Source organism: Dryas octopetala, chromosome 3 (assembly GCF_963921425.1).
Source record: "Dryas octopetala chromosome 3, drDryOcto1.1, whole genome shotgun sequence".
Classification (NCBI taxonomy): domain Eukaryota; kingdom Viridiplantae; phylum Streptophyta; class Magnoliopsida; order Rosales; family Rosaceae; genus Dryas; species Dryas octopetala.
In genome coordinates this window covers 724806-742658 of record NC_141368.1, presented here as the reverse complement: position 1 = coordinate 742658, position 17853 = coordinate 724806, and the positions used below count along the sequence as shown (strand labels likewise).

Below are 17853 nucleotides of genomic sequence, written 5' to 3'. Positions count from 1 at the left end.
TTCATTGAATATATGGTGGCATGCGATTTGGACCATAATTAAGGATAGGAATTACCCTTAAACCCCATTATAATTTTGTTTCAATTTTTTCCCCAGTTGTCCCCTCCATATTAATTGTTGCCTAGTTGGCTTGTGCTTTATTGGTGAATATGGTAATGCACATTGTATGTCTTCAAGTTTGCTGCCTCTGGATTTTCTGGTTCGAGATTTATCTGGGGCAAGTTGTACAATATTGATTTGAAAGAGAAATGGGATTAAACTTCTGCTACAAAACTTAAGGGGCAATTAACTAAAATGAGTACGTTACTTGCACTCGGATGATGAGTCATTCTTATCGGATTGAATACGTCAACTGAAAATTACTTTAATTATTTTTTATAATTGATGACTTCATTTAGATAAATGCCAAAGCAGAAAAAAATATTGATTCAATCATTAGCTCTCGTACAGCTTATGCATTCAATCTGACTAATAGCAATAGTACTGTAGGGGATAAATTAGTTTGAAAATGGCCACCGCTGCCCATGTGGAAATTAGTCTTTAATCTTTCGTTGAATGTTGAGTATTTTTTAATCAGTCCATTTTGGGCATATTTGATCAATTTCTTAATTTCTTCTTTCTCCTTTCAGAGGGGGTACCTGAGGCTAGCTGCATGCTTCTTAATTTCTTATATATATTTCAATGGTCAATTGCGCAGTAAACAACTAGCTAGCATGGTGGATGGCACTTGGCAGATTGTGAAGCCTAAGTAAGTTTGCTTTGCTTCTCATCTAGTAAGACCGTGGATATTTTAATTGGGAAAAGCCAAAACGCTTTCACATTTGGCTGTATGATCACATTTCTATTCATTTGGGAATAAATAATAATAATAATATCGTTAATATAAGGCTACTGGTTTTGTATTATTTAGGTGGTTGCTACATGAAGCTCCCTATTTACTTGATTCCCTGCTCTCTATTTGTATTTGCCAAAGAATTGACTTTCGGATGCTTCTTTGACTAAACTACCCCATTCAGGGCCATTGACCATTCTGATTTCTGATCGTGTATTCATCTCCAAAGGACAACCTTTCCTAATAACGTGAAGCTTTGCTCGTAAAGTCGTAAGGAAACTGAGGGAGGAAAATATTGGGGTTGACTGAAATGCCCTGAACTCAAAGTTCTTAGGCTTCCTATTATTAGTGAAAGTCAAAATATACTGCATCCCTTGGGAAAATATTTGTAACATAAAAGCTTAACTTGAAAATAAAGTAATGTAAGGATTTGTAACATAAACAAGAAGAGAATCAATAATTCAATATCCTTTGCACCAATTCTCAGAGTTGAAGCTATTAAATTCATGGTAATGAGTAATGACCTCAGTATTGGAATGTCTTTACAAAACTTTGCAACCTTACATTCAAACGGTTCGAGCACAAACAATTTATACAAAAGTAAATGCAAAAACTTGATTTGTATTGCCTCAAGAATCTCAATATTCAACACTGGCACATTATACACATTATTTTTTACAAGGATCTTCACAGTGGTTAGGGTCTTGAGCAATTCTTTTACAAAAATTCCCACAAATTATTGAAATGGACCCATATTGCTTCAATCTCAACCCCTGACACTCAATATTCACCTTCACTCTCTCCAAAGGGATAAAGTTAAAAAAAAAAAAGATTGAAAACACTTCCAGTAAAAATTTTGTAAAGAATTCTATATCCCTTATCGGTGTCTAGTATTGGAGCTACGTACTGTCACACCATGCAAAAATTTGGTGTATCCAAGGAAGCTAAGTTTTCCATCTGAAGTTCTGATCCAGTCATTGAGTAAAGAGTAAGATGTAGGACCCAGATTCATTTCCTGCGTAATGTTTCATTTTTCTTGAGTTTGCTATTTTGAAAGTAAAATCAACATGAGCAATTATTTGAAAAAATGATGCACATGCTTGCTCCATACTCTGTTTTGAAAGTAACATCAACATGAGCAATTATATAAAAAAAATGATGCGCATACCTGTGCCAACTCCTCAATAGAGATTGCCCGGTTTCCTTCATTTTCAAAATACTCAAAAGCCGTACTTGCAATATTTTCCCATCCTTCAAGAGCTTCTAGCTGATATGTACTTATTGCAGCTACACAGAACTCTTCAAAGTCCAATTTCTTGTGCGAGAGTGGTTCCATCTTAAATTGAAAACTAAAATATGAGAATATGTCTCAAGCAAAGCCACAATAAATGAAATAGAAAAAATAATTGAAAAGTGGCTTTCTTGATCAATTCTATCGATTCTGTGATCAAGGCTGTGTTTATCAATAGAAAAAGAGAAGCCAGCAATGTTTATCACTTCATGAGAAGACATTCTAGAGTCCTCACATGTTAAGAAAACATGGTGCTTTCTCTTTCTTTGTTTCATTAAATACAACCTTTGGGGAAGCAGGCTCCCGTCTGTCTTATCCCAAGATATGCAACAGTGTGCAGTTTTACAATGAAAATAACATACAGATTCGGATAATTGCATCGTTGAAATCAAAGAAAAGTTAACTTAAATGCATCAAGATCTCTTACCATATTTATAATGTCATGAACTCTTGACTCCTTCATGGCATCAGTTGAATTTCTCATGAGGGCCTGCACATTTCATCATGATAAGTTGAGAGGTAATGAAAAAACTATGAAAGACAAACAAATCAAAATTATCTACCTAAAGTACTTATTGGGTATATTGAATAACCGCAATGGACCATGTACATAGATAATAAGTCCAAAAATCAGTACCTAAAACGCACCCAAAAGAGGGAAAGTTAAAAGAAATAGTAACTAACCGTTCTGAAATTATCAAGGGACACATATCCATGTTTTGGATCCAAGAGCCTAAACTGAGCCCTAAGATAGAAGAGCTCATCTACTGTAATAGCCTTAGAGAGAGCCTGTAATTACATGAAGGTGTGCTTAGCATAAGGAAATATGTTACAAACTTGCAAAGGATGCCAAAATCACATATATATATATATATATATATATATATTGCATTGCCCCAAAAGATGGGTCATACATGCCTCAAACCACTCAGTAATAAATGCTAAACAAATGCAACTTCTATTATGCACCAGGTTTAGCCCAGCTTCTTATCTACGATTATAATTGTTCCTTCTTTTTTTTTTTCAACTTCTGGGGATTGGGAAGGCACGTTTTCTTGTGAATGTATGTTACCTTTAGTGCTGCACGCTTGAAAGGTGTGGCACGAACATATGACTTAACCAGCTTGTAAATTAGTACATCTAAAGGCACGGCACGGTTTTCATCTCGTAACCATGGGTGAGCTGTGAACACAGGAGATAACTATCAACATACATCAAAAGGAAATAGCTGGACATGCCACTAGCAGGGAAAATTCAGTGCAAAGTCATAAACGTTCAGAAACCATAGAGATGAGTTGACAGTTATTTTTTAATCCATCAAGGATTGTGAGAAATATTTAAAACCCAACTTACTTAAAGCTTGGGCAGCAGTCATTCTTTTTCTATGGTCCTTGTTGAGAAGTCTTTTGACAAAATCTTTGGCTTCTGGGGACACCGCAGGCCAAGGTGTATCATCAAAGTTGGGATCAGCTCTTAGCACTGAACGGAAGATTCCTGATTCAGTCCGTGCCCAGAAAGGTCGGCTTCCACATAGCAATATATATACAATGACACCAATACTCCACATATCTGCTTCAAGACTGTAAGATCTATGTAACACTTCAGGTGCAACATAGTATGCACTGCCAACAATATCATTGAGGCGTTGATCTGCACATGTAGAACTAAAGGTTCTGTGAAAACAATATATTATTCAGATAATTGGAGATCTCTCTATTAGATTGATTCCTAAGAAGGTAAATTTGATTTATGAAAGAATATGGCCAACATATCAGGATAAAAAAAAACTCTTTGAAAAAGAATCATAAATAAAAAAATCCAAGGCAACAAATAGGGTTATAGATGATGCAGGCTAGCAAGCCCCCAAAAAATACATAACAATCATCAAGGTAAGATGTTAATAAGACCAAAAGAATTTTAAGAGAGGAAACAATTTGCAGTAACACATTATCTATTGAAGCCAGAAGATAGTGGGTGGAAAGCAACCCTTACCGGGCCTAATAAAATCAGAGAGACCAAAATCAATAGCCTTCATTGGAGCATCCTCTTCTCTTGTGGTAAAAAGAAAATTCTGCCAAGCAGTCATAATGAACAGAGTAATTGGTAGGAGGTTGGGGTGAGGACCAAAGACGCAAAAACACAACTACATGTGAACATGCACAGTTATTCTTTCCAAATGCAGAATTTACTAAAGCGGAAATATAATTGTTAGTTCAAACTTTCTGAATGTTGTACCTCTGGCTTTAGGTCACGGTGCATGACACCTTGAAGATGACAGAAGGCAACAACACTTAAAATTTGCACAACAATAGTTTTAGCATCTTCTTCGGTGTATCTTCCACCCCTACCACAAAGGAGTGAATAAGAATAACTCCCAAAAGGGTCAAAACTCATAAAATTAGAAAGTGAAAATCACAAGTTCAATGTAAGAAAATAAAGCATTTCATTCTACCTTGACAAAATTTTATCCAGTAGTTCTCCACCTTCACACAACCTGAAAAGTCAACAAGATCAGAAAACTTCAGATCAAACTTGAAACAGGCTTATCTGCCAACAAAAAAGTTCATTCTTCTCATCAGTTCAAAACTATACTGATATATTCATACAGATCAACCATTATGCAACAATTCAAATTGTGTCCTTAAAAGGTTGAACCATAACTCCAAGATATTGATTTTAGGATAAATAAGACAATAAGTGAATAAAAAAGAAAGTTCATACTCCATGACTATGTAGACATTATTGGCATCCTCAAATGCATCGTGAAATCTGACCATATTCTTATGTCCAGATAATGCTTTCAGTATTTTCACCTCTCTACGAACATCTTCAATAGCTATTGCTGTTGTCATCTGTGAAAAAACCCTTACTTAGTAACCAATACGCCTTGAAATTAAAATTTATATGCTGTAACTTAAAATAACTTATGGATAAAGCACTGTCCCATAATGAAGTACTAACTGAAAAAAGTACAGAGAGACACACGCAAAACTCTATGGGCCTAAAACTCCTTGAAAAAGGTTTCAGAGACGAAGACTAACAGACTGAAAACAAGTACCAGCACAATTGCCATAACCAAGTTTAACTCAATGATCAGAGTGTTCCCCACTTGATTCGCTTCAAGAAACCAACGCAAAAGGCTGATACTTGAAATACTCAATTGCTTCAACTCAAATGATGCACTTAATTTGACCTTGTAATTCATCCCGACTAATGTTACCTATATCTCGAAAACATAGTGCACAATAATTTTGAAAACTCTTGTAATTAAGCAGCTTTGCCACATATACTCTTTCCAATGCATTGTATTTTAGTTTCCCATATCTACTTAAATGCACATAGAAACCAGCTTACATACCAAATAAGAAAACACCCATTCAACTAAATTATGAAAACACATAGATCATAGTATAAGGCTATAAGCAAAACCTTCGCTTTTGATATGATCTTGACAGCAACAGGCTGTCCCTTGAGCTCTCCTTTCTTGCCCTTGGCCCAGCAAGTATGACCAAAATGCCCCCGACCCACCTCCTTCCCCAGCTCAAACTTTGCACCAAAGTTCTTTCCGTACCCAAAGCTTTTGTCCAGTGCTCTATCTCCCACGCCTTCGTCGCCGCCGTGATGCTCCTCCGGTATCGGCCCGTCCTTGGGCTTTGCCTCGCGCCCCTGCCGCCGTCGAATTGCCGCCATGATCGGCTTCGCCGGAGACGGAGGCGGCAAAGGCCATCGGAACTTTCTCCCCGGCGTCCTCGCCGGTGACGGCGCCACTCCGGCGGGGAAAGGGCTTTGGGCAGGACTCGCGGAGAATGAGTACGCGGGAGTGTCCTTTCCGGAGTGAGAATCGCCGGCGGCGGGGCTCGGCGGTACCGGCGCGACTGGCGAGTGTTTGGAGTGTTGGGCGGTGGGTTCGTTGTTGGCCACCGAAACGGCGGCGCTTTTGCTGCAGCAATGTCCCATCGTTGAATTTTAGTGTTTTGTTGGGAGCGGGAGTCAAAGTCAAAACATCGGCGGAGGAAATTCAACGACTGACACAGGCGGGAGAGAGAGAGAGATGGAGAAGGAAGAAACAAAGAAACAAAGAAACAAAGTGAATAATGGAAGCAGAGGAAGGAGGTGTTAAAATGTTGCTGCTTGTATTTATTTGCTTTTAAGTTTGAATGTGGGAGTTATGTGCTAATATGACAGCTTACCATCGGCATTTAAGGTGAAGGTTTAATTCCTGGCCGTTGATTTCAATCATGTATCATAGCGTAATAACAATTGCACTGACCTTAGATTTTAATTCTCACTTTTGCCTTGATTTTTCTTACTTTTTTCTTATTAGTCTCTTGCAAATTTTAATGAGTTAATTATATTTACACCCCTGTCGTTTATCGCCTTTTCACATACACCTTCTGGAATTTTAAAAATTACACATACACCTCTTGAGGTTTCAAAACTATTGCATATAACTCCATACAAGAAAAATAAATAAATAAACAAAAAAGAAAATATTTGTATTGAGGTTGGACCTTACACCTTAAGTAATCTTATTAAGTCATTTAACCCTTTAGCATGCCTTTTTGAATAATTTCTCATCATTTTTCGTCTTACTTTAAGGGGTTATTTGTCTTTTCATATACACCTCCTAGGGTTTTAAAAATTACACATAAACCCCCTGAGGTTTCAAAACTATTGCATATAACTCCCTACAAGAAAAAAATAAATAAATAAACAAAAAAGAAAATATTTGTATTGAGGTTGGACCTTACACCTTGAGTAATCTTATTAAGCCATTTAACCCTTTAGCATGTCTTTTTGAATAATTTATTATCATTTTTCGTCTTACTTTAAGGGGTTATATGTCTTTTCACATACACCTCTTGGGGTTTTAAAAATTACACATACACCCCTTAAGGTTTCAAAACTATTGCATATAACTCTCTACAAGAAAAATAAATAAATAAACAAAAAAATATATTTGTATTGAGGTTGGACCTTACACCTTGATTAATCTTATTAAGCCATTTAACCCTTTAGCATGCCTTTTTGAATAATTTCTCATCATTTTTCGTCTTACTTTAAGGGGTTATATGTCTTTTCACATACACCTCCTGAGATTTTAAAAATTACACATACACCCCATGAGGTTTCAAAACTATTGCATATAACTCCCTACAAGAAAAAAAAATTAAACAAAAAAGAAAATATTTGTATTGAGGTTGGACTTTACACCTTTAGTAATCTTATTAAGCCATTTAACCCTTTAGCATGCCTTTTTGAATAATTTATCATCATTTTTCGTCTTACTTTAAGGGGTTATATGCAACAGTTTTGAAACCTTATGTGGTATATGTGTAATTGTTGAAACCTCAGGGGGTGTATGTGAAAAGACGATAAACCTTCAGAGAATGTAAGTGTAATTAACTCGAATTTTAATCAAACCAACAAATATCACGTCAAAAATTATGCACGTGTTATCTAATTTAAATGAAGGGTTTTTTTCATATTTAGTACCTGAACTTTGACTATTGTCTTAATGTGGTACCTAAACTTTTATTTGTCCCAATTGAGTACCTAAACTTTTATTTTGTGTCTAATAGGTACCAAAATGAATTTCTGTTAAAATTATTAACAAAAGTTAGGGGCAATATAGTCACTTCAAAAAATTTATATTTTAATTTTAATTTTTAATTTTTTTTGTTTGTTGTGTGTTTTTTTTTAATAATTTTAAACATATAAAGAAAATAATTAAAATATACTTTGACTATATTGCCCCTAATTTTTATTGACAATTTTAACAAAAATTCATTTTGGTACCTATTAGACACAAAATAAAAGTTTAGGTACTCAATTGGGACAAATAAAAGTTTAGGTACCACATTAAGACAAGGGTCAAAGTTTAGGTACTAAATATGAAATAAACCCTTAAATGAATTAGATAACACCACACTACTACCATAATGTGTTGTTACAATCACATCTAAATAAAATTTGTCAAAATTTTAATATATTTATGACAAAGGGTTTTATTGACATAGAATATTTTCACTTAAAAGTATATGGATGACCTTTTGAATGATTTTATATTGGGAGGAGGAGTAAGAGAGATTATGCATTCCACGTAATTTTGTAATTTAGGAGGCAACCACACGTCTCTTATACTACATAATTTGGATACATTATACATATTATTCTATATGTTGATGGAGTCGGTTTAAAATTTTCGATTTATTTGTAAAATAACTCGTTTATGTATGTGTATAATGTGTATTAGAAAAATAAATAGTATATGTAGTAACGGGTCTATGCACGTAAACAGATTATTCCTTTGAAGGAGTCTTAAATTTTAGAATTCATGGTAGACAAGATAACATGATTGGTATCATACTCATGTCATCTACACAAATGTAAATATATTAAAAGAAACTAACATATTGTTTAAGTATGAGTCGTATGACAATGACCAATTATCTGGAGCGTTTATAGTCATAAATTATTATTATTTTTTTGTTGTTGTCATAGAGTCATAGACCGATAATGGTACCGGCTTGTGGGTGTTAAATTGTTAATTAAGGAGACAACAAATTGAATTAACCGCATTAATCAAATAATTGTCCGATACAAAACGCGTTTTCCTATAATATTTCTGCATATACCAATTAGTACTTGCAAAAATATTCTATTGTTGGCATCAGAGGATGCGACAGACTCTGCCCTTCAACTTCGAGATGATCCTTTTGTAGTTTGTAAACCCTTCTTTGAATACAACGCTGTTCCTTTTGTTTACATGTTGTATGTTGTGCCCACTTGAATCATTCCTATGTCTAATTAAAATAATTTTAAAGACCCTTAATGGAGGGTACGTATATGGTGGCTACAGCATTACCAGTTCACTATAGTCACATTAATTCACAGGTCATCAATCAATCAAGGAGTAGGTGACCAAATCAAGTCATCAAGAATTGTAGTTTGAAGTTGGGAAGTTTCTTACCAGCCCCTTAAAAATGATAGCTGGAAATATTCTCACTACTTAGACTTTTTTTTTTGGGCTGAATCTGAATGTTTCCATCACCATTCTTTTCTTCTCTACCTTGGCTATTGTTAGGATAAAACATTTCAATTATTTATATACTATGTACTTTGAAATTTGAATACAATACTACGTGCCGTATCACTTCATTTGATAACAGATATATTGAAAAGGCATTTAGTACTCTTTAATGATGATTGACGAAGAGGGGTCAAGACTTTTTTTCTCCCATCTTCAATGCCAACCAAATATTTAGTAGTTTAGGAGTACGGACATTAGCAGTTTAGCTCATTGGAGTCATTGGACTATTGGAGAGTGAGTCACAAGTGACAAAGACTCAAGAGCTTGGTGCTGCTGCTGTCATATTAGCTTTAGACCCAAAACTATATTGGGCTTTGATTCTTTTCATTGTATTCTGCCCAATATGCACCTTAAAGCAGTAAAGTTGCCCCCAATTTTATTTTGGGCCTGCCTGGGTTCGTGTGCTATGTCCGTACTGTAACTCCTCGATCACAAATTTTAATATTTATTTTTAAAAATTGAGGATTGTATATATATTATATCAAAGTCCCGGAATTAATTATGAGGAACTATTTTATAAGAACATTTAGATTGATCAAATAATTCCTAGTTTGTCGGCTTGATCCACCAAAAATTTTATAGTTAAAACGTAATATGCATCATTTACAAACTTTATACTACATCTCTAAGAGGGTATGGAGTGAACTCGTCAACATATGAAGTAAAAAATGAAAAGAGGAATAAAATGAGTTTGGATGATTTTTTTTATTTAATGGGTTATTGGGTAATAAAATTAGTATGAGTGAAGTTTTAAGTTAATAAAAATGTGTCATTGAATTAATCTAAGAATTTTTATAAAACAATCATTCATATTAGCCATTATGTATCATATCATATGAGATACCTTTACGAACGTCCACCTCATAAATCAATCACAACTTTACTTTTTTACTACTAAGAACTCTTGTTGTAGCAATATTTTTGTAATTTAAAAAAAAAAATTCACATTACGAGTGTATACAACTTATGTGTCAATTTCTCTCATCATGTATTAGACCATGTGATGAAATAGATAGAAACAATAAGTGTATACACATGTTATACTATAGTTTTACTCTTCTATTTCATATTTTCATTGAGCAAATGTATTGAACTAAACCAACGTAATAATTTTGAGAATATCATAACAAATGTGAAGTGTATCTTATTCAATGTAGTATTATTGTTCTAATTATCTAATATTAATTGATTTTGTGTTGAATGAGTTTGCTAGAAAATAAGATGAGCCAAGTTGAGCTTAGCTCAAGCTCGTTCAATAAACAACTTGAGGCAAGTTAAACTTGAGTTTGGAAACAAATATACGAGTCAAATTCATTTGAATTTGAATTATGCTTGAGCTTGTTAAATATTATTCAAGTCGAACTTGAGCAATATTATAGTATTTAGCTTTGGCTTGGTTTATTTACACTATGTGACTTTATCTAATTAAAAGATAAATGTGTTAGGACTTAGGAGAAATGAAAAAAATTATTCTTAAATGCATAACATTTGGTCGAATTGATGTGAGATGTGAATAAAATCTTAGTAGTCGAATGATTTTAAGCATTCGAACACCACTCACATATTGTAATATAATCACATCAAACGTTCCGCATTAGAGAGACTTCCGGAAGATAGGTAAAAAAAAAAAAAATCATAGGGAGAAAACCAATAAATATTTCAAATAAAAAACAAATCTAAAGGGGAAAGTTACAAATCTAAAAGGGAAAGTTATATGTCCACGCGCCACATGAAAGAGTGGAACAATCGTTCATTGGTAATGAAATTGCCCTATAAATGGCGGGAGCCTCCCCTACTTGTAAATTTCTCACACTCAATTACCTCCCTCTATCTCCCTCCTCGTCAACTCTTCTCTAATTACACTTCAACCCCTCCAAAACCATCCAATCGCAAAACACCCCCAGTTCGTCACCCCGGCACTTCTTCCCTTTCTCCATCTTTTCGGTGGCGAAGTCCATTACCCTTCGAGTCCCTTTGTCTCGTAAATTCCTGCAATTCGAGGGTTTTGTATTTCTCCCTCTTCTTCGAGTCTATCGAACCCTAGGGTTTCAGTAAGCAGAGTGAGCGAGAGAGTTGGAGTGGTACCACCGTAGCTTCTGATTCGATGGAGGCTACGGCCGCCGTGCGTGGTGGTTCGATGCCGATGCCTCCACCCCCGACGCGCAAAGAGTGGCGCGCTGTCTCCGACCATCATTCCATTCGAAACATCGGGGATGAGGTAGTAATTTAGTAAAAATCACTGGCATTGAATTTTATTGGTTGCTTAAATAATGTTTAAATAGAAAAAAAAAAAAAACTGAAATTTGGGATACTAGGTTTATAATGTGAAAAACCCTTCACTTTTGAGGATTAGGGTTTGGTTGTTATGCTTATCCTTTTTCTTGTGTTGGCATTAAGAAGTTGAAAACCCTCTTCTCATTACGCCTGTGTGAACAAGATGGTGAGGATTTTTTATTTATTTATTTATTTAGAGTTTGGGTTCACTTATTTTTCTTGTCTGTGTTTTTATAGTGTAGTTAAGGGTTTGGATTTGGTGTCTTTGGGTCGGTGGGTAATGTGGCTGTTACCTTCACACGAGCTGACATATCAACAAGATTGTAAATACTTTAAGGAGAAGTTTTTGGTGAATGTGCATAAATATCGTATGAAACAACCATGTTTCTGAGTCATGACTTTCTCATTAGAGAAAAAGAACCCATGAGTTTCTGTTTAATGATGAAGAGCTAAAATGAAGGAAAACTTCCTAACTCATTCCTTCATTGAATGCCAAGGAATTGGATGAGAAGAATTATAAAGTTGGGTGTGGTGATTTTCTTTTGTATCCATTTTTTTTCTTGTTGATAATGTACTCTATAAATTTATTAGGCTTAGTTGAGTGAATGCTTTGTCTTTGTCGGCCTGAAAAAAAAAACTTTAGGGAAAAAAAGTTTGCATTTGAGCATTGGCTTAGCTGTCCAATTGAGCATCACCGTTTAGTGATTAAGATCTGGGATTTGAAAATCTAGTTTCTTTGTTGTTAAAAACTGTCTGTTCTACTTGTCTAGCATCTTTTACTTTTTTTGTTGTGTTTCCATTTTGGTGTTCTTGAATTGGGCATGTTCCTGTATGCAGGAGTTGGAACGATCAAAGTTAGGCCAATCAGATGAGAGAACAATATATGAGGTAAGGATTTTGATATTAGAAATAGTTTGTATTCTCAAGGATTCATTGAAGCGAAGGTGATTTGTTTTTATCAAGGTGCAGCAGGGGAGAGAGCCGGTGGATGTGGACTTCTGTTCGATCACAATAGATGGAACTTTAGACCATGACCTTTATCAGCAGCGGCTCCATAATGTTGTTAGGCAAAGAGAGGATCTACAGCATTTGGAGGTTGAGCTTAGAGCTCAAATGATTGCAAGATCTGAGATAATGGAAATGCAAAACAACTTTGATGATCAAATAAAGGAGCATGTTAATGCTGCTTCCAAGCTTCAGGTTTGGTTGATAATCGGATATGTACTTTAGAATGTATATTTCGATAGGGTTGTTACAGATTGCAACTACAGGAATCCCATGAGATGTTATAATTATAGAAGTTTTGTTACCACACTTGCTGTGTGTTTTTGGTGTAGCATGCACGTCACACCTTCGGTGTGAATTTGGGGCATTCTAAAGCTCAAAAGTAACTGGCCGATATGAAATTACATGTTGATTGCTAGCTTTTTTCCTTGATACTTGCGTGAAATGAACTATTAGCTGCCATTATTAGTCATTTTAAACTGTGGGTTTACATTGCTGTGCAGGAGCAACTCCATGAAAGGGAACAGACCATTCATGACCTAGAAAGGAAAATGGAAGAGAAGGATAGAGAGCTGCATGCTATCAAATTAGATAATGAAGCGGTAAGTGGAATGCTTGTGTATTTTATATGTTTCTGTTGCCTATTGGTTGAGCTGTTTAGGTGAATAATTTTTAAATTCTTATTCTTTTGACTTACGTGTTGTTCTGGTAGGCATGGGCTAAAGAGGACCTTCTTAGAGAACAGAACAAAGAATTAGCAACATTCAGGTACTGATCTGTTTGTATAAGACCTGTTTTCTGCACTTTTAAGCTCTTATTCGGCAGTACATACTTTTATAGTTTTAAGCTTAGATGTTAGTTGCCTCGCTAATTGACTTGAATGTATAGAAACATTTTTGGTTCATTAATTGCATGATATATAAAGGTTTTGTATTTCATTTTTTTTGTCAATGATGCTGGGTTGAGGTTTTAATTATATGAGCAAATTTAACTGGAATACTGTTTATTGCAGAAGGGAGCGTGACCATTCAGAAGCTGAAAGAGCTCAGCATATACAACAAATACATGACCTTCAAGAACATATTCAAGAAAAGGAGAGGCAGCTTATTGAGTTGCGGGAACAGGTCTGTTTATTTGCATGGATATGACTATAGTCCCGTCCTACTGAAGTAAAAGTTAAATACTCAAGTTTTCAAGCATATAAATTAAAGCTACATATATGTAGCATATAGAATTATTTTCTACTATTTTTTTTTCTCCGAATAAACTGTATGATGCTATTATTTTTATAATGTCAGACAGTGAATAATAAGTGCAATCAAAATTGGTACAATTTTAATAATTTTCCTTCAAAATTGTATGTTGCTAAATTTAGTTCTAGAGGTGCAGTGCCTGATAGTGATTATATTTTCAGCATAGGATTGGTCAAGAAACCATTCTGTACAAGGATGAACAATTGAGGGAAGCCCAAGCTTGGATCACTCGTGTTCAGGAAATGGATGCCTTGCAGTCAACTACATTACAAGCTGAATTGCGGGAACGTACAGAACAGTATAATCAGCTCTGGCTTGGTTGTCAAAGACAGGTTGGTTCATTTTGATTTCTCTATCACATTTTCGTGGTATTTGCTTTTCTAGTGGCTTGTGTACATATTCACGCACTCACACGCATTGTATGAATGTCTATAGGCTGAACTTTTGCATTTGTGATTTTTTTTTTTTTGCAATATTTTTGTCAAATGCTAAGTGACATTGGTGCTATGCTTAAATGTAACATGGTTTTGTTTTCTGCTAAGTTTGATCACATCACATCACATCATGTCTTTGTTTTGTTCTTTTTGGGTCACTGATTTTAGTTTCAAGAGATGGAGAGACTTCATATGCATGCAATACAACAGCTTCAACTTGAGGTGGCTGATGCAAGAGAAAGGAGTGGAACTCACACTGATGAATCACGCATGTCACAATCAAATTCAAATGATGCATCTCAATTTGGTCATAACAATGGAAACCAGCTAGATATGAATACATCAAGTTTAAATGCAGGGGCCCTCCCAAATGGGAATTCAGATGATGTTCCATCGTTTCCTTCAACTGGCAATGCATCGACTCAGGTGGTTGCTTCTTTTTGTGGTTATTATTGATATTGAATAAAGAGATAGTAGTTCTTTTAAATATATTTGGATTTGAGTTGTAAAGGAATGAAACTTGGATACATTGATTACTAAAGAATTTGAATTTGATGATGGCATTGAAGATGAATTTGACCAGGTCCTCTATTTGACATGAAATTCATAAATAGGAGTCTAACTTAAATATTTTTCATATTATTTTCATAACATTAATTTTTATGGTTCACTATTAGATTGACCATGCTCCTGGTGTTCCAATTGTTCCTTCGTCTTTGCTTGGGATGCCTTCTTATCTTCCACCTGGACAGGTGACTGCTCTGCATCCATTTCTTATGCATCAACAAGGGGTTCCCCATTCCATGCCACCACATGTTCCTCAATCTCATGTTGGGCATTTTCACTCAATACCTGCGATGTCATCTCTCCAACAGTGGCAGAACCAACAGGTGCTGACAGATAAATACATTTTTTGTTTCCTGATTGTTTTCGTCCGCAATAATAACAGATTTATGTTCTTTATTTTCTCCTTTTAGGCTCCATCCGAGGGTTTGCAGATATCTACACAAGAACTTCCATCTTCCCAAAGTGATCAAAACCTTATAAGATCAGATGCAAAGTACAACTATGAAACATCTGTTAATGGACAATCACTTCATCAAGACTATTTGGATGGCCAAATTCACCATGGGGCAGAGGCTGATTCTGCTGTGATCTCATCTTCCATTAGGGAAGCGCAGGTTTTGCCCTGTTTATGATGATTATGCACTGTTTTTTTTGTACCTAAAATGGCAGGATTTTCACCATAATTATTTTGTTTCAGGTTCTTGACTCAGTTGATAGAGGTTACTTGGTCTCATCCCAACCTGAACAGAGCTTGCAACAAATTTCTTCCCAATTCCGCGATTCTTTAAGATTGGATTCTCTAGAACAGAGCAGTGAAACTAAGGTATGTGGCTTTTAATGTTCTTTTTTTTTCTCCCTTTTACTTGGCTGGACGTATGTGGACAGCCTCTTTGGTATTTAGTGCAGATGGTAAGTAGGGAAGAGATTCAACTTAACTTGCATTTGAACAGGCACAGGAACAAAATGTTCAGACCTTGACTGATCATGGCTTGGAGGGACAAGTTTTAAATGGAGAACAACCAAGTTCTGCTACCATTTCGTCAAAAACTGATACTTCAATCCATTCAGTCAATCTCAAGGAAACCACAATTAACAATGCCACTGGCGCAGTTTTGCCTGAATTATTTGTCTCAACTGGGCATACAAATACCCCAACAGTGGGAAAGACTTCAGAGATTGCTCTTCTTGATGAAAGGTCATTGTTGGCTTGCATGGTTCGCACAATTCCAGCTGGTGGTAGAATTCGGATCAGTTCAACGGTGAGCCTACCTATCTACTAGGTCTTTGTTGTGAGCATATCATTTTCTATTTTCTCAGAAATGGTTTAGTTGATAATATCTGTTCCTTTTTCCAAGTACAGTTACCAAATAGGCTTGGGAAGATGCTTGCACCTTTACACTGGCATGATTACAAGAAAAAGTATGGAAAGCTTGATGACTTCGTCGCTGGTCATCATGAAGTGAGTATCATAAATGATTAAATGCGCCTGTTTTTATGTAGATGGATAGTCTCCTGAGGACCTTAATTTATGTTTCAGTTATTTGTGATTGAGGGCGACTATATTCATCTTCGGGAAGGAGCACAAGAGATGATAGCAGCTACAGCCGCTGTTGCCAAAGTTGCAGCAGCAGCCGCAGCATCATCTCCGTACTCTTCATGTTTACCTTCTGTGGCTGTTACCCCAGTGGCACAGACTCACCGCCCAAAGAAGACCCCAAATGCAACTGATAATCACTTGCAGTCTGTAAAGCAGAATCAGCAATTAAATGGTGTATCTTTTGGTGTTTCTGGAGGACTTTCAAATGTAAAGATTTTGAGCAAATCCAAGGATTCTTGGGAACTGAATGGCCCTGAAACTAAGCCCAGCCCATCATCTGTACTTTTGAATGGTGGAAATGGAGCAGTTCTGGATAGATCGAGTGTAAGCAGTACCCAAAGCTCAGGCTTGACTAATGGCCGGCTGAGCTCAAATTTTGTAGTGAAACAACATGGAAGGTGTGCTCTCTTAAAACCTTCAAACATGCTGCAGTTTAATATTGTGGTGGATTATGCAAGTATGCCTGCTGTTTCATCATTACGTGATGCTTATTGCTTAATTGTGACAGGATGACCAATGCTGCATTTACTTCAAGGAGATAGTAAGTACTTCTTTAATAAAATTTAATTACTGTTTGTGACATTCTTTTTGGATATATTGCATTTATTTGAGCTTCTCTATCAGTGCAACTAGATAAAAGTCTTAAAGAGGTACTGTATCGAAGAAAACCTTTTTTATAGTATAAAATCTAATTTGAGTTTTCTGAGTCGTCAGTAATCAGGTGAGACATTATTATTTATTAGTCTACTCCTGGTTTTGCAAATTTAAGGTTTTGATTCAGATATCGGATAGCATATTATGCAAACCATTGTTAAATAATATTGGCTAATTTTTATGGCACTCACTCCCACTAGCTATGTATCTTAATTATTTGGTGTGTTGGCAGGAGAGAGCAAGGAGTCGCTGCAACATGTTATGACCAGGAGAAAGGGGCACCAGTGTGCTGGGATGGAAGCAAGCATATTTTGGAATGGTAACAAGATGATGATATGTGGGAGATTATATTCTAATAGAGACTAAATCACCACCAACCTTTGCCATCTCATAGAATTCTCTGATTGGATTTGTTTGCCTTTTTGCTTTTTTGGGCTTAAAAGATTTAGTTTATGGGTGTTAAATTTATCATACTCAACAACAGTCAAGACTGCAAGCCCAACTGTCTGCAGTGAAATTCATTCGCAAAATTGCTTCTGTGCATCTGACGGATCAGCTTATTTTGTTCCTGGATCCTTAATTATTAAACAATAGTTTTTTTCTTCTTTCCTCTTTCTTGGTAGTCCCCTGGATTTTTTTTTTTGTGTGAATTTTTACAAACAAAAGACAGTCCCGGAATTTATGAGGAGAGATTTCACCCTTTTGACTTGGATTTTCTCTCTTCTGAATTTCGGCATTCACACAGAACTCTGAAAAGGTTTCACTTTTACACTAAAAATCCTAGAGAAAAAAAAACCCATCAGAATTCTGGAAAAGAATCAAAATGATAAAAGCAGGACGCTTTATAAACTTC

General features: G+C 35.6%; 2 protein-coding genes across 7 annotated transcripts; one reads left to right on the top strand and one right to left on the bottom strand.

Moving 5' to 3' along the window:
* Positions 1-1333: 1333 nt before the first annotated feature.
* On the bottom strand, positions 1334-6209 carry LOC147289176 (CDPK-related kinase 4-like). Its single transcript, XM_086234706.1, has 11 exons — positions 5553-6209; positions 4845-4975; positions 4576-4617; positions 4359-4467; positions 4116-4194; positions 3477-3773; positions 3196-3305; positions 2808-2912; positions 2551-2613; positions 2001-2168; positions 1334-1847 (listed from the first exon to the last, which is right to left on the bottom strand). The coding sequence occupies exons 1-11, from the start codon at positions 6078-6080 to the stop codon at positions 1710-1712; spliced, it is 1770 nt and encodes a 589-aa protein (XP_086090832.1). The 5' UTR covers positions 6081-6209; the 3' UTR covers positions 1334-1709.
* Positions 6210-11038: 4829 nt separating this feature from the next.
* Positions 11039-17605, top strand: LOC147289175 (RNA polymerase II degradation factor). 6 transcript variants are annotated; one of them, XM_086237321.1, is made up of 16 exons: positions 11039-11434; positions 12328-12378; positions 12463-12690; positions 12999-13097; positions 13208-13263; positions 13508-13619; positions 13910-14080; positions 14351-14608; positions 14860-15072; positions 15160-15363; positions 15447-15572; positions 15700-16008; positions 16110-16208; positions 16287-16744; positions 16855-16887; positions 17233-17605. In XM_086237321.1, coding segments are annotated over exons 1-16 (2532 nt in total). In that variant the 5' UTR covers positions 11039-11320; the 3' UTR covers positions 17234-17605. The 6 variants fall into 6 exon arrangements, with proteins under 6 accessions (XP_086093447.1, XP_086093445.1, XP_086093444.1 ...); XM_086237319.1 differs by having other exon boundaries at positions 12460-12690; XM_086237318.1 differs by having other exon boundaries at positions 12454-12690; positions 13511-13619.
* Positions 17606-17853: the final 248 nt, after the last annotated feature.